At 36.3% G+C, this 16,690-nt stretch overlaps 1 protein-coding gene across 2 annotated transcripts in view; it reads right to left on the reverse strand.

Annotated features, from left to right (window-relative positions):
- The window catches only part of CNTN5 (contactin 5), a gene marked incomplete at both ends in the record, with an annotated part of 350,824 nt that overhangs the window by 149,185 nt on the left and 184,949 nt on the right, over nucleotides 1-16,690 (reverse strand). For both annotated transcript variants that reach the window (XM_082053237.1, XM_082053236.1), the window contains one exon: nucleotides 3,083-3,185. In XM_082053237.1, the coding sequence (XP_081909363.1) occupies nucleotides 3,083-3,185 (103 nt within the window). The remainder of the gene's footprint in view (nucleotides 1-3,082; nucleotides 3,186-16,690) is intronic.

The raw sequence follows: 16,690 nt of genomic DNA on the forward strand, positions 1-16,690 counted from the left end.
TGGCTGTGAAAAGAAGATAAGGAATGTGCGTGGTAAAAATAGCTACTCATTATAATAGCAGCAAATGGGATCCATTTATTAGATAACCTTAAATTCCTTGATGGTTCAGGTGTTTGTTGGGGTTTTTTTTGGTTGGTTGGTTTGGGGTTTTGTTTGTTTGTTTGTTTTTGAGAGGGTTTTATTAGTTTTTTTTTGTTTAGTTTGTTTTTTCTTTTGTTTGTTTATTAAAGGTTAACACCAAATATGAACATGGAAATAAATTAATTGAAGCTTTTCCTGTCAAACTTCACCTTTCTTATGTGGCTGTTTGAATACTGACTGATTCTTTGAGAGGGTTTACTAAATCTCAGGGTGCTGATGATGGAAGATATCAGCACCTGTGTTTCTTGCCTGTCAGTGATGGTTGCCAAAGACAACATGTGGCATACCTCCTCTTCACGGGAAAGTGATAGTTGACATGTAATCTGTCAGCAACTGTAATTTAATTCCAGCAAAATGAAGAAAACAGAAACTAGCATGTTGATTACTGCTTCAGCCATAGCCAAGAGTCTAAAAGGGTCTGGTTGCCAACTACTGACCTTGCAAAAAATTGTTTAGTGCTGCTGACAGGAGAAAGCCTGGAGCCACCAGCCTCTACAGAACAGCTCTTTTATTCATGTATTTCAGAATTTCAAAGAATCACTCCATTTATTGCTTTTCTGTCCTCTCTCATGTACCTCTTTCCTTATCTCTCCTGTGTAAGACTTGTGGTTTACTCTACAGAAGTTCTTCCCTCACATGCACTTTCTAAACTACTGCTTACATTTATGTTAGGAATTAATTTGCAGAAGTCCCTGTCACTGTCTAATGGCTTCCCTTTGTGGGCTATGGTCTCCCACATATTGTTTGGACTGGTTTGGCTATCTCCTGTTTCTCCTTCAACTTTACTGGACCTAAACAGATACAATTAACATATTTTTTCAGAATTTGTCTGTAATTATTTATGAATACTTCTTGGTGACCTGCTCACTGACAGTATCTGTATGTTGGTCAAACAGGAAAAACAGGCAAGAAAGAAAGCAAGTTTAAGACATATCTCATCCAGCCAGTTAACAGGAACCATTCCGAGAAAAATTTGAAAAAAAAAATTCAGTGACACACGAAGGTCAAAATGACTATAAAACCATTTTAGAAGGCCTCTCAGGTAGTAGATGCAGGGTCTGAAAGTTTGCTCTGGAAAACCAGACCTGCTGAGCAAGTCTTTCCTCTTATGTTTTGTTCCTACTTAAGTATATAAGTAAGAGGAATTGGTATGGAAGATATGGTACTCCTCAGACTAATTGATTTATGAAGTTCCTTTACAGGAGTTCCAAGGACAAATCCTTCCGCTGTTTCTTAATCAAAACCAGGCTGCAAAGAACCTGTATGTGCTTTGGTAAGCTATGAACCAGAAAACCAAGCAGGATATATGATATTGAGCAGCATGACTTTGGGGCGAGTGGGGAAGATGTCCAAAAGGAAAACCACTATAAAAAGGGAATTAAAATAATTAAATACGGTAAGATTTCTTTCAACATGCTGTCCCCACCCTTCCACCCACCTAGAATTCTATGTGTTTCTGAAAAAAAACTGCCCTTTATATTTCTTCACATATCTCTAGTGAACCATCACTAATGGAACACCTGTTTTTAGCTACATACATGTGTAGCAGGTGCACCACCCCCTTCAAAACACCAGCAATTTCTAGACCGATGGACCACCATGGTCATGTACACGCCCGTTAGTCGACAGACAGCAACCTTAGCCAATGAAAAACCTCATTTGAGTGAAGTTTCTAGGCCACTGACCATATATGTCCACATATCACATTTAACTCAGGCAGAAAAGGAGCATGCTATGAATCTCATTTTGAGTTGGTCCTTCTCAGAGCAGTGAGTCTGCAGTCAACGACTCTCCCCTTGTGTTGGGATGCTGCTCAAGGAAACCTCCTTGAGGTCTGAGTGCCCTCGCCTTACTGATGAGTGATTGCATGTTCTGCATTGCCTGTGAGAGTCCTCATCCTATGAGTGAGTGAATGCACATTTTGAATCATCATGCAAAATTTTGGGGATACCCTGAGCTGGAGTCAGCTGTGTAGTAATTAAATTCCAATGGGTATCACAAACCTGTGGTTTGCAATGTTGTCCGAGGGCTGAATAATTTTGAATAAATCCCATTTCTAGTTGTTTTCCTTCTGAATGATTTTAGTTATAACAAATTTGCTTTTAGTTCATTGCCTGTCTGATGTGATTTTCGGTGTATCTCCGTGACATGTACAGAAAAAAAATAATGTCTTTGAATCAGTAGAGTTGCTTCTTAGTTCTGACTGTATACTACTCTTGCCACTGATATGCTTGGTAACAGTAATAATCGTAACTGCCACAACAAAATTGAAATGTTATCAATTTCATTCTATATTCTGTAATCTGAATAGTGTATAGATGTAATTTCACTTCTTACTTAATTTGTATGAAGTAGCAAAGAAGTATTTCTAAAATCTTTCTCTCCCTAAACTGATTTATCAGTAAACATAAAAACCCCCTTGACATAAATACTAAACACCTAGTTTAGTAGTGCTATTTGGTCAGGTAGAAACTAGAGAATTGTCATTGCCATAGACTGTGTTAGGCCATGTTTAAAATATTACACTCTTATCTTCATCTATAAACTATGCATTTGGGGGGGAAAAAAAAAACCAAACTACTAATCGTATTTATTCTCCATCTATGAATTTTTGGTAGAATAAACTCTAATTTACTGTTTTATAGTATCAGTGAATAAATTGGTAAGTCTGGTAAAATTTTCAATTTAAAAAGTTCCCCTCTTTGTTTACAAGAACATTACTTTTCATTTTTACAGAGATAATTTTAACTCAAATGAATTACTATCCACAGAAATGCATGGGCAGGGAATTCATAATTGGCTACTTAGTCAATTGGTTACTTCGAGTGTGCAGTAAGGATTGTCTGTGAAAATGAAATCCAACAAAATAATGAAACCACAAATTAGGCATGTCACATCTTAATAAACAATGGTGTCTAATTATGATAGAATCTGGACTTACTTGCCAAGTGCAAAACACTCCATCTTAACAGTAGTTCCCCTTGCAGCTGTAACTGTGTAGGGAAAATGGACTTCAATTTTTGGTTCATATTCCCCCATCACACCTGGAAAATAAGGTATGTTTAAAATATGAAATATCATCAGTTTTCCATTTGTTGAGATTATCACACAAAAACCCTGCGGCTTGCTGGGCAGCCAGCGGTAGATGTAGGAATTGGTGGAGATAGCCTCCTTTGATCTGACGTGCTCTGCTTAGGTCCAGTACATATTCTAAAATGCTCTTCAGGGTTGCCAGCAGCACAACAGTGAGCTTAAGAAAAAGGATTTATTTTCTCAAAATTCTCAAGTTAATATTTATATTTTGAAAGACTAAAGCAGGTAATCGATTTTAGAAGGGTGTGTATTTTCACAGACCAAAGCTCTGTTTACTAATGCAGTGACAATTATAACAAATAACATATCACGCTGTGTTCAACTGACGACCTTCTAAGCTCAACAAGGAAAACATGATGTAAGAGCATTTGCGTATGCAGATACAAACAGAGATCTGCAGACACATACAAAGTTCAGTTATTTCATTTTCAGTGAACTTCTTAATTTGGGAAATGATTAATTTTATTGAAACAACATGCTTATTATAGTAGGATACAAATAGGAAAACATCAGGAATGTAAAAAATCTAAATCTTGAAATCAACAGAGTTATGTGGAATTTGCTGTGGAGTAACTGACAGCTTTGGAGAGTTACAAGAGTTTAGGAAATGAGAAATGATCAGGGAAGGGAGACAGGTTTTATAAGGTGAGGTGAGAGGCTTGTGTTTGATGTGACTTAGAAGAAATGTCATAATAAGAATGTCAGGAGGATAATGTGACTAACAGCTATGTTTGGTTAGATGGAAGGTGGGCTACTGGGATAAGCAATACTCAGGAACTTCAACAAAGAAAGAATGATGTGGATTTTTAGATGAGGAAAACTGAATAAAATCTGACTTGTGGACATAGTAGCAACAAAACAAGTCTAGTCTAATTTAATAAAAATCAATCAAGGTTCTCCAGAGAATTCTAGAGCAAACAACTAGGAACAAGAGAGGTAAAGAGAGAAAAAAGATATCTTATGCAAGAAAGAGAAAAGCAAGGAGCATAACCAGGAACATGGAAGTAGAGGAATATGAGATCTGCAACTAAGAGAGCAGCTGGCATAGGTAGACTGGAAAACAATGCACAGCATATAAGAGAAAAAAAAGAAAAAAAAAAAAAGGCTGAAATAGTAAAACATATACTTCTAGCCCTTCAAATGTTCCCCATGGACTCAGGAATTTCCAGTGGGGCTGTGCCCTGTTCCTCCTGCTGTCCCACAGGCTCCTGCACCTTGGTTCTGGGAAGAAGTCTAAACATATATGCATTTAAACATGTCTTTAGGGGCTTAAATTCAGTTAAAAAAATCTAAATGTTTCTGATATGTTAATCAAGTACTAATAACAGAAATAGAAAGCATAAAATGCTTTTAATTCAAACAGTTTAATTCCATAAATAATGTAGCTTTAGAAATAGCAATAGCTTTCTTTTTAAAAACATACTCATGCAAGTATTGCATGTACTAGTAGCAGTGACACATTTTTCCTCAAAAACAGAATTGTAGAATTATCAAGTGTTTTGGGTTGGAAGGGACCTTAAAGATGATCTAGTTCAAATTCCCCTGCCATCAGCAGGGACACCTTCCACTAGACCAGGTGACTAAATCAACATTTTGACATTGATTTATGAACTTATGGAGAAATACTGCCCCTTGAATGTAAAGGCAAATGCTGAATCAGTTCTGTCATTAAAGATGAAAAAATATCTTTTAGGTAGAAAAAAGGAAATTAACCTTTGTATTGTGGTTATTGAAATAAAATCTCGGCATCGACCACATTGTAGACGAAATTTTCCCTAGCCTAGACTGAAATCATTCCTAGTCTAATCTGTCATAAAAATATATTCCCAGTGGCTTGTATTATGTCAGTAAATTTCATAATTTAATTACCCTCCTTGTGACATTTACTGTTTTTTGGCCTTTTTATTTGTGATTCTGAATACCAGTTTCAAATTCATCTCAGTTAGGTCATTCATGATTTTATAAGATATGTCATATCCCATTTTAGCTGTCTTTTACAGACTGAAAAATCCCAGACTATTAATCTGTCCTTACAATGAATCTTTAATATACTTATATACTTGCAATCATTCCTAGTGACCATGTTGCACTGTTTCAGGTTTCATTCTATCATTCTGAGATGGGAAGATGAGAACCCCATAGCAGCATTGAAGTTGTAGATTTTTTTTTTTTTTCTTTTAGTCCATTTACCTTTTTGCACTTGAGCTGATGTTCATCCGCAATGGTGTGTCTTTACTGATAATGTCTAATAAAGGTACTAGATTTTTGGGTTTAGGTATTATATACATTTGCACTTTGTGACATTATTTATCACCTATCCACTCTATTATCACAATATCCTTCTGTAGCTCTTGGCAGTTAGGTTTAATTTTAACTGTCCTTAATAATTTCATATTAACAAGCTTTTCTAATTCTGTGTTCATTTCCTTTCCAGATATTTCACATGTTGAATGGTGAAGTCCCAGAAAGGTATTCTGTGGCTTAACAGACAATCTCCCAGTTCTCCAGGCTGATCAGATACCCCTCCAACAGGTGGATTTTTTAATCTGTTGCTAATTCAAAACGGGGCTGTCCTTCAACCCCTCTGAGAATTTAATTTCCTTGACAGCCTTTGATGAGCGACCCTGTCAAGAGCTATTTGAAATGAAAGTACACAGTGTTACCTTGACCATTCCTATTCATATTCTCTCAGACTCTTCAGAAAAGTTGTGTACAGATTGAGGCATTACTTCCCTCTTTAAAAGCTGCATTCATGATATATGACAGTATGGTAAAATTGCTGTATGTGATACAGCTGTGATAAATACAGTCCTACTAATTGTACTTTTCTATGTATTTTCTATCAAAACACTTGACACAGAAGTCAGACCTACTGATCTGTAGTTCCTCAGATGTTCCTAGAGGTCACTTTTTTACAAAAAACACCTTTTTCTACCTGCAGTCCTTCTGGTGAAGGAAAATGGTACATCCTGCTTTCTTCCATATAGGAGTTTGGCCTTGGGAATTTGTGAGCATTTGTAATGTCACTTATTTCTTCTAAAATGTCTTCTATTGAAGTGTCAATTACAAGACTGCAGTCCTGGTAGGGGAAGCTTTCTAAGTTCCCTTGTAGTGAACACTACTGAAAATAGTTCATTTAGGTTTTATGACGCAGCCTTATACTTCTGAAATCTTCCTTTTAAATGTCTGCCATATGTTGACATATGTGTCATACTTGCTGACAGGGTTTGTGATTCAATGAATTAAAAAAGGTTTTTTTGGTTTTGTGTAAGACACTATTCCTGAAAATCATTGTGTTCAAATGCCATATACTGTTAAACATTTGGCTTTTTTAGACCTATAAAAAATGAAACCCAAAATAGGATTAAATTCTTCTTGCGTTTAAAGTAATACAGTACTTATGATCACATCTGAGGGACAGTATTATCTTTCAGATGGTATGTTTTTAACTTACATTAACTCCCTTTAGTAGGTGCAGTCTGTACAAGTATTGAATGTTCTTTGTCATGTCATCATTTTGTATTCCTAATGAAACACTGTTCTACTAATGCTTTGTACCACGTCCTGTTCTTTTGGGTTATTGTTACACTAGCAAGCAAAGTGCCTGCAGCAACTGGCAAAAAAAATGTAGAAAAATTGCTGAGCAATTGTTTGGCCTCCCTATGAAAATTAGGAAACAAAAGTCTATTATTGCACAAGGATATTTTTCATCCTTATTATTTATGATTTTTGAGACCAAGGAGGCCATTACAGTTGCATAGACATCAAGGGAATCATCAAGGCCATACCTTCCCAGATTAAAATATAATTGCTTTGCTGTGGCTGTTTTACCTCCAGACTCTTTATCATTCTCAGTTTCTGTTTTGGTCACTATGAGTTGGTAATGGTAAAACAATCACCATCTGCATTTTCATCAAGATTTTTGTGCATTTGTATCAGGTACTAAAAGGAACCTGAACTTTTAAGAAATATTGAGACCTTGAGTTATGTACACTAGAATCAATCTCTCTCAGACTTATATACATGACTTTCTTTCAGAGGTTTGGTTAAGGCTGTAAAAAATTCTCTCAAGTCATTTTTTATTTCCAGTTATCAAACATGAAATACATCAATAAATAAAACTGATCAGCACAGAATAAAAACATAATATACGATTTTCAAGCAGCTAACAAATCACGGAGCTCATGTGGTCTGAGTAGTATAGAGGAACGGGGAGCAGTTTTCAGTGCTCCTGTGCTCTGCCTTACCATGAAAATACCTCCCTTGGACAATATTTTACCTTCCCAGAGATGAACCCAATAATTCAGTCTTCCTTAGGCCAATTAGTTAGTTTACTACTCTCCCTACTTCACAAGCTGTGCTCTTCAGCTGTGTTCAGATTTGGGTATGAAAGTGCTGAATTTGTGATTAGTATGAAACACACCACTTCAAGATAAATCTGACTTACCAGAACTTGAAATTTTGTCTGGGAATAAAAAAGGGGTTAAAAGCCAAACTTTCCTATTCATTTAAGTAAATCTTACCTCTGGTCTTTATTCTGAAACAAGTCACCCTGCCTTACATTTCCCAGTCTCTGAGTCTCTGCCCTTTCAGTGTGTATGAGAGGGAGACCTGTCCACATTTCTGCCCAGCCAGGGCTTTCCCTGGCTGGGTGAAGATGAAACACTAGTAACCCTTCTGTTATATACCTGACATTACTGAAAGAGATACTGATTCAAATGACTGAACATATATGAGGATTAAGCACAGCTTGACCTTGTTAGAATTAATGGTTTGTTGGTCATATGGGCAAAAATAGAGCTCAGTATTTACAGAAGAGATTATTTTCCTATTCCCTCATTCAGACTTTTTTTACAACAATGCAATTATCACAGAGTGATTATTACATATTCTCCAGCTCAGGTAAGGAAAAATCTTCATTAAATCATGTTTAATTTTAATAAGTGGTTTCATTTAGCAAGTTGTTCCCTTGACTTGACTACAAATCTGTGACTTGTGGTCAAATCTCCACTACCCAAAGTGTCTATGAACTCTTAGCTACACTGTTGTCTGCATTTTAGTTTTCCATCAAAAAATAGAGATAACTGTGTTCACTGAATCACAATAATGTGATAAACACTGATTGTGATGTGCTTACATACCACAGGAATAAACGTAATAGAATTTAAAACATTTTCAGATATTACTATAGCTAAAACTGTTTATATTATCCCCTGTGGGCCATTTAATGGAAATGGAGAATGGAATAAAGTACCAAGAACAGTTTCTGATGTGAGTTAAGCACAACTGAAAGAGCTACAGACAGAATATCAGTTATTATCACTTGGAAAAGGACTGTTCTACCTCTCCATTTAGCCTGTCACTCGGTGTGTAGTGTAGAAACATTGTGAGTCTATGACTATATCCACACAATAACACTTTTTGCCCTAATGGAGAAAAAGAAAATCAGACTGCTGAGAAATCATGACACATCATCTTACTCCAGCTGTGTAGAGGCTAATGATTCTGTCCCACTAGTCTTCCAGATATTAACTACCCTCTGGAATTTCCAAGAGCATGAGCTTCCATAATGGGTCCTTAAACCCTTTCAGCTAAAATGATTTGGGTTTGTTTTGAACTGTTTAAGTAATAGCTCTTTAACTTACTTCAGAAACTAATTTTGAATGGAAAAGGTTGTAGGGAATACTTGAATAAGTGGCTGATAAGTTTTTAAGACAGTACCTAGAAAAGAATATCAGATTCCTGGCTAAACATCATTAGAGTGCTAGGGATAAAATGAAAGCCAAAGTTTTCCTGTGTTCAGGAGAAAGATTAGGCACAGATTTATACTTGCCATTATTTTATTAGCAGAAGATACAACCCCCATAGCTCAGTGATTAAAAGTGTTCGCCTGAGAGCTTTGGGTGAAGTCCTTGATCTTAATCAGATGGTGTAGGAATGTTAATCCAGTTCTCTTAAAGCCTGAATAGAGCACTAATCACAAAAATACTGGGGATTTTTATTGGTTTGGATGTTCCTCTCAATTTCTGGGAAACCTCCTGAGTAGTGATGAACTTGGCCTGATGCATAAGTATTTTTTCTGATAATTGCACAGATCAGAAATTGAGATTCCTACCACATTATAATTATGATCTGCTGTGTGAATGTATCCAAACCTGAGAAAATTTCGATGAAGGAACTATGGCAGGAATGTTCACGTATAATTTCTTCTGCTTGCAATAATTTGTGATGCAAACTAAGGTTGTCCATCATGTGGGTCTTTTTCTGACAAACAAATATTTAGCATTTTCCCTGGAGACCTGCATCATTAAATGTCCCCAAGTAGTTATTTGGAAGAGAGATCTCTGAATACATACATTTACAATGACAGAAAATTCACAGCAAAAACCAAATTAATTCAAATATTATGATGATACCTACCATTGCATTCTGACTGCAGCAGAAATTGTCAATGCGTTGGGAAGAATTTATTGACTCACTTGCCATTAATCTTATTCTAAATGGAAGGACTAGCACCTGCTAGTCAATGTGAGATTTTTGGATTTCAGTAAAACCTTCGATACTGTCTCTCACAGTATCCTCCTGGGCAAGATGTCCAGCACACAGCTGGATAAACACACAGTGCAGTGGGTGAGTGACTGCCTGATGGGCCGGGCTCAAAGGGTTCTAGTAAATGGGGTTATGTTGGGTTGGCAACCAGTCACTAGTGGGGTTCTGCAGGGATCCATCTTAGGGCCAGCACTCTTCAATGTCTTCATAAATGACTTGGACACAGGACTTGATGGAATACTAAGTAAGTTTGTCAATGACACAAATTGGGAGAAGCTGTTGACGCTCTCGAGAGCAAAGGTGTGCTGGTTTGACTGAAAATGAGTTAATTTTCTTCATGCAGTTAGAAACCTTTCTTTTTCATAGCCAGCACAGTCATTATTTGGACTTAGTTTGAGAACAAGAAGATAAGAACCTGGGACAGAGTTAACGTTTTTAATGGCTCTGGTCTGGGAGCCAAGGATGTTTTGAGCACTCTACCCACAGGTGTGTGGGGGAGTAGATGGGGCAGAGCTTGACTGACACCAGACTGATGTATGATGTATCCAGACTGAGTATTCCATCCCGTTAGCATCATGCTTCATATATAAGGAGAGCTGGGATCTTCCGCTCTCTCATGTTCTCTTCCCTTCATGCTTGGAGACCTGTTCGGGGGAGTTCTGTTCAGGACTTTCATTAGTTTGGCTTTTCTGCCTTTTTCCTCTCTTCTCTCTCTGGAATTGGCTGTTTGGACTAGGTGCTGCTTCCTGGGACTGGCTGCTCAGTGTGAGTGTGAGAAATTGCAGTGAATATATTTTATTTTATATTCTATTTCTATTTTATTATATATATGTATATATATTTACTAGTAGTATATTGATATTTTGGTATTTTATTAAACTCTGTTTATCTCAATCCAAATTTCTCCCCTCTCTTTTGCTTCCCTCCCCTATGTAGGGGGTGGGGGAGGAGTGAGCAAGAAGCTATTGTGGTTGTACTGCTAACTCAGGTTAAACCATGACAAGAGGGATCTGAACAAATTGGAGAACTGGTCAATCATCAACCACATGAAGTTTAACAAGGGCAAGCGCAGGATTTTGCACTTGGGACGTGGCAACCCTGTCTGTACACACAGACTGGGGGACAAGATACTGGACAGCAGCTCCACACAGAGGGATCTGGGGGTTCTGGTCCACGGCAAGTTGAACATGAGCCAACAGTGTCCCTGGCAGGCAAGAGCGCCAACCTTCCCAGCACTGCCAGCCGGGTGAGGGAGGTGGTTGTCCTGCTCTGCTCTGCACTGGTGCGGCCTCACCTGGAGCACTGTGTGCAGTTCTGGGCACCACAGGATAAAAAGGATATAAAGCTACTGGAGAGTGTCTAGAAGAGGACTACAAAGTTGGTGAAGGGTTTGGAGGGGAAGCTGTATGAGGAGCAGCTGAAGTCACTGGGTTTTTTCAGCCTGGAGGAGACTGAGGAGGAGGGGCAGGTACTCACCTTTTCTCTCTGTGACCTGTCATAGGACCCAAGGGAACAGCAGGAAGATGTGCCAGGGGAGGTTTAGGTTGGACATTAGGAAAAGGTTCTTCACCCAGAGGGTGCTGGACACTGGAACAGGCTCCCCAGGGAGGTGTCACAGCCCCAAGCCTGACAGTGTTCAAGAAGAGACTGGACAACACCCTCAGACACACGGTGTGAACTGTGGGGTTGTCCTGTGCAGGGACAGGAGTTGGACTCCATGATCCTTGTGGGTCCCTTCCAACTCAGGACATTCTATGATTCCATGCTATAAATCTCTAAAAATTTCTGTAGGAACGGTTGTCTTATGATAGCTGTCCACAATATTCCTTCCACTTAGAGATCTCATAGCCAAGTTTTGAGCTATAAATTTATCATTTTAGAAGCCCTAAAAACACTCATGTGAAATTGCATTCTGCAATGTACTGAACACTAAAGTACTAACAATATTTTCATATGTTACTCAGAGAGCAAACTCTTCCGTAGTTTACAGCTAGGGGATAAGATGTTCATGTATGGAAGTATAAATGTAGAATGTGGTTGCATGCAACCAAAGCAAATTGTTTAACTAAAGTTAAAACAAAGCCTTCCTCTTCCAATTTAATATCCATCTTCATATTATAGTTCATTTTACTAGTCCAGCAGCTACTCGCTGAACTCTGTCTGGAAAGCTCTTTCTAAAAATAGGTTTCCTATCTTGACATATTTTCTAAAAAAATTAGTTATTTATAACCAATAAATGACATACAAACATGAGAGCTTTCTCTCTCTCTTAAACAGCATATACAACTAAAAGCACTTCAATTATAAGTGGTTTTATTATGACTGAAGCAAGCTGGGGCCAAACCCTAAGGATACAAAAAAAGTGAGGTAAGCTCAGAATAAGCAATGAGCAGAGCAGTGGTATTTTCTCTAATTCTTTAAACAAGGACCCAAAATTTCTAGTCTACAGTTTGGGCTGCAGAGATCTCTGTCTACCTGGGTTTGAAAACATCAGACAGTAACTATGACCAAGATTACTGACCCTCTGTGTAGATGAGTCTTTAGTGAGTCATAATCAAGCCTTCAATTAATCAAATTTTTCACATATATGTAATTTAGCATCTAAGCTCTTCTGTTAAACCCGGAACATCTGGCACTGGATGAAACAAAACTTCATCCTTTGGGCATTCAAAGATGAATGAGGCCATCTGAATGGCTTGTGTACAACATTCCAGTATGAAGATTTGTATATCTAGAGTTGTATGGATAAATGATAACCTGAACTATGACTAAATTGCTATGTATATAGGTAATTTTTCTGAGCAGCCATACTCATAAAGAAAAATCAGGACTCCACTACACTAGACAACATGCCATGTTGCTTAAAAGCCCTAAGAATATGAGTCAACATAGAGCCAAAGAACTATTGTTTTTTGTTGTTGCATTTTGCTTTTACAGAGGTGGAGATTGTGCTGAAATTGGCACAAGAAATCTATGGCAGATTTCTTTTATGCATCGCTCGGCAATGTTTATTGTTCCTCTTTTCCAATTACCTGCTGTTCATCCAGGTCAGGCTCACAAAAGTTATTCAGAAACCTGAAAAATATTATTTAATCTAAATGATTAGGAGGAGGATCTAATTTTCATGAGGTTTCTAATTATCTTCCTGATGGCATGTTCACAGTTCTCAAATAACCTCATTTCTCCTATATTAAATGACATAATTATTTGTACTTCAAATATGACCTTAATCTCCATTTTTCTTGCAACCTGCACTGTTCTTTTACAGAATGAAAACAAATATCCCCTTTCCAGATAGGTACTAACAGTGTGCAAATTGTTGCAGTGTCCAGAGAGGAATTTTTCATTTGGTTCTGATCAATTAGGACACAAAGTAGTGTTGCTCTAATATTTATTGTTATCTAATTAACTGGAAAGATCTTCCTAAATGAGAAATGTTTTTTTTCAGTTGAGACTTCTGATACAACCATGCAAATACAAGTACCTATTATTTCCTCAATAAGAAAGATCAAACTAACAGTAACATTTCTCCTCCATTAACAACAGCTATTGAAATACCCATTTTTTAGACCCGATAGCAACAAATCATTCTTGTTATAAACTTACTGCAGTCCTAACCCAAAGCAAAATTCCTGCTGTTCATAATCAAATTATTTCAGTATATTGACAAGAACACCAAACTGACAAGTCATTCTTATTTGAACATTTTATGAATATATATGTAGCTCATGATTGCAAAGCAAGCAGTCACTTGTGACTTTGTATCTCAGATCTTGAGACAGTGAGATACAGAACATTTTGTATGACCATTCTCAACAATCTGAAACCATGCACAACAGTATAGGTTATTTTCATTATCAATTTGTACAAATTTTAATTTAGTCACAATTAATTAAAATACAACTGACACACTTCTGTCCAAAATCTTAATAGCTACAGTTCAATGCAATGTCATTCCTAATCCTGAGCTGGTTTTATAGGAACATTTTTTCTCCATTTCATTTATTTTATGCTTTGTATACTCTGCATATGGATCAATTAACACTTTCCTTTGTGTAGTAGTTTCATAAATCATCAGGAGGAGAAACAAAACAAGAAAACATGAGTACAGAAGATGTGCAAGATGATACATGTCTAGAATCTTAAATTACTTTAGCTAATTAAAAAAAGCAATGACTTCATTTCCGCAGACAGTGTTTTTATCAACTAGTGGGAAAACTCAGAAATTAAAACTCCTTGAATAGGGTTATCTTAACAGAGCTCAAGTAAACTAAACTCAAAGCAAACTGTTTCACAGTGTAAGAGTTCTTGTTCTACATTGAACAGTGGAACCTAATTTTTTCCAAACCTTTCCCAGTTTCTCCTCTTGAGACAATCCCCCGGGTTCAACCTTTTTATACAATCAAAGGACCATCTCAGGATTTCTCTGCACTTTTTTTGTAGGCTAAATCTTTTATAAATAGTGTCTTTGAACTTTTGTGTGCTGTTTTCAAAATCATAGAACTCAGCAGCATAGTTTCAAGATGTAATGCAAGTAGGAAAAAAAATCTGTGCATTTCTGGAAGGGGAAAACTGTCACATCATAAACATTAAGGTTAATCTTTAAGCAAATCTTTCTAATGTCAATTATCAGTCAGTTAACTATCAGTATTGTTCAGGGATGGAAATAGTCTATGTCTGTGAAACTGTTGATTTTACTTTATTTCAATGTATTATTTATTAACTTATTGTCCTATACTGGCCCTTTTTATTGCTTAATTTCCACCATTGGAGAAATTATTATGACTTCTACCAAACTTTTCTTAATGTTTGGAAAGAAGTCTTTAGATAACCCTGTGATGTTCAAACAACATGTCCCAGAGTTCAACCTGAATAAGCACATGCAGAACACATTCCATCATGGAAAAACAGAACTTAACATCCTTAATACCTTGATAACTATAAATTGTATCATTATGTGAGACTATTAACCACATTGAATTAATCAATAGAATCAACAGAATTAGGATAGACAAGATTCCATTCACAGAAATATGATGACATGGAAAAAAATTGGAAGGTCAAGGTCATCCAGTTACATGAGAATATATCTGGTCAGATACACTGATCTCTATTGAGATGTAAACTAATTTGCTCTAATGGAACACATCAGAAAGTATTCTCTGATGTCTGAAATTGTAAAGGTTGTCCTTTTTTTTTTTCTGGTAATTTCACTATCACAAAGCCACTAGGCAGTAACTACACAGAGACAAAATGAAGAGTTACTTAATTCTCTCCTGTACAGTAATAAAGTTAACATCTTCTAAGATAAATAAAAAGATAAATAAAGGAAGAGAAACTGGGATGAAAATGTGTGAACTTGAAATAACTGTCTTCTGCTATCAAGCATCATGTTTTATACTCCCTAGGTTTCTATTTCCTAAATTTGAAGAGGCTTTCTGTTGTTTTTATTAGTCAAGATAATTTACTGCACCAAATCAGCATCCAAGCCTGCAAAGATCTGTTTTAACAACCTTGTTTATTATTTGCAAACAATTATTAAATAACTCCTCAAAGTTTCTAATGCATTATAAAGGCAGTTAATAAAATGCATTTTCTTTTCTGCTAAAATTTTTCTCTCCTCGGATGGAATTTTAGAGTGTTTTTATAACCCAGCTTGAAGTAAAATTGAATTGTATGAAATGACTGATTGTCAAGGACATCTGAATAAATGAGCTATTCACTTATTCAGAATCCATTGAAGGATTTCTTGATGTTTTTATTTAATTTGCTTCATAGCCAGGACCTAAGTTACCCTTTGGGACACATCGCAAAAGAAATAAAAGATTAATGAAAGCCCAGGAAGTTTCTACATTCTTACGAAGTTTGACAGAAAGCCTTAATATTATTCTGTTTCTTCCTCATAGATAAATAGAGACCAATGTTGTCATAGGAATGTTTTTCATCACAAACTGTCCAGTCCCTTTGGAACAGGTACTATTTATACATCAAAATTTGAGCATGATGATAAATATATCAAATGGAATATTTTTGAGAATACAGACTATATAAATTGTTTTATTTATAAAGTGTCATTTGGAAAAGCTGTTTAAAATGACAAGCTCTTCCTACGGTTTCTGACAAATGTGCTGACTGAGAAGGATAACGTTATTTGTGATGCTAACCATTAGAACTCAGAAAGCTGTGTGGTGTTTAAACTTAAGCAAATATTTGAAATGTTGAAAATTATTAAATTCATTTTATAACCAAAAAGCTTACAAAACCATTTTCAAAATCATAGAACTCAGCAGCATAGTTTCAAGAAAATTTTCAGGTACATGGATGTTTTGTTTAATGCTATTCTTAATCTCACTTCCTTGTTAATGTCCATCCTCAGATGTTTCTTCCTCCACAAATAATTTTATTTTCCTCTAAGTCTAATGAGCATCTCTTTTAAGCAGCTGTATTATCCCATGTTTCTGAGTATAATGTACACATATTTTAAATTGCCCTTTAACATTTGTCAGTGGATAACGCAATGTAGCCTAAAACAATTTATATTAAAAAGGAAAAGTACAATATCATTAATGGAATATTTTAATAGTGATTGTAGATAGCTTTTAAACTGTATATGTCCTAAATAATAAATATGATTTAGCAACCAGAATTTTACTGAGTATTTTTTAAAGGTAGGTTCTTGGAGACTGCAAGGGTAGGTAAAAAGACTGAGTCTCTTCATTGAGAAACTTGCTCAGTCATACAAGAAAGCAAACAATTTACTAAGATGTACTGAAGAATTCCATTACAACAAAGGGGCTTTTCAGAAATCCCAACAGATAAAAATTAAGGCATGGAAGCCTGGTAGAAATCCATGCATGTGAAAAAATGAATTGGAAAATTGTTGAATTGTTCATCTATGTGCAAATGC

Source organism: Streptopelia decaocto (genome assembly GCF_964273445.1).
Source record: "Streptopelia decaocto genome assembly, chromosome: 1".
NCBI classification, from domain to species: domain Eukaryota; kingdom Metazoa; phylum Chordata; class Aves; order Columbiformes; family Columbidae; genus Streptopelia; species Streptopelia decaocto.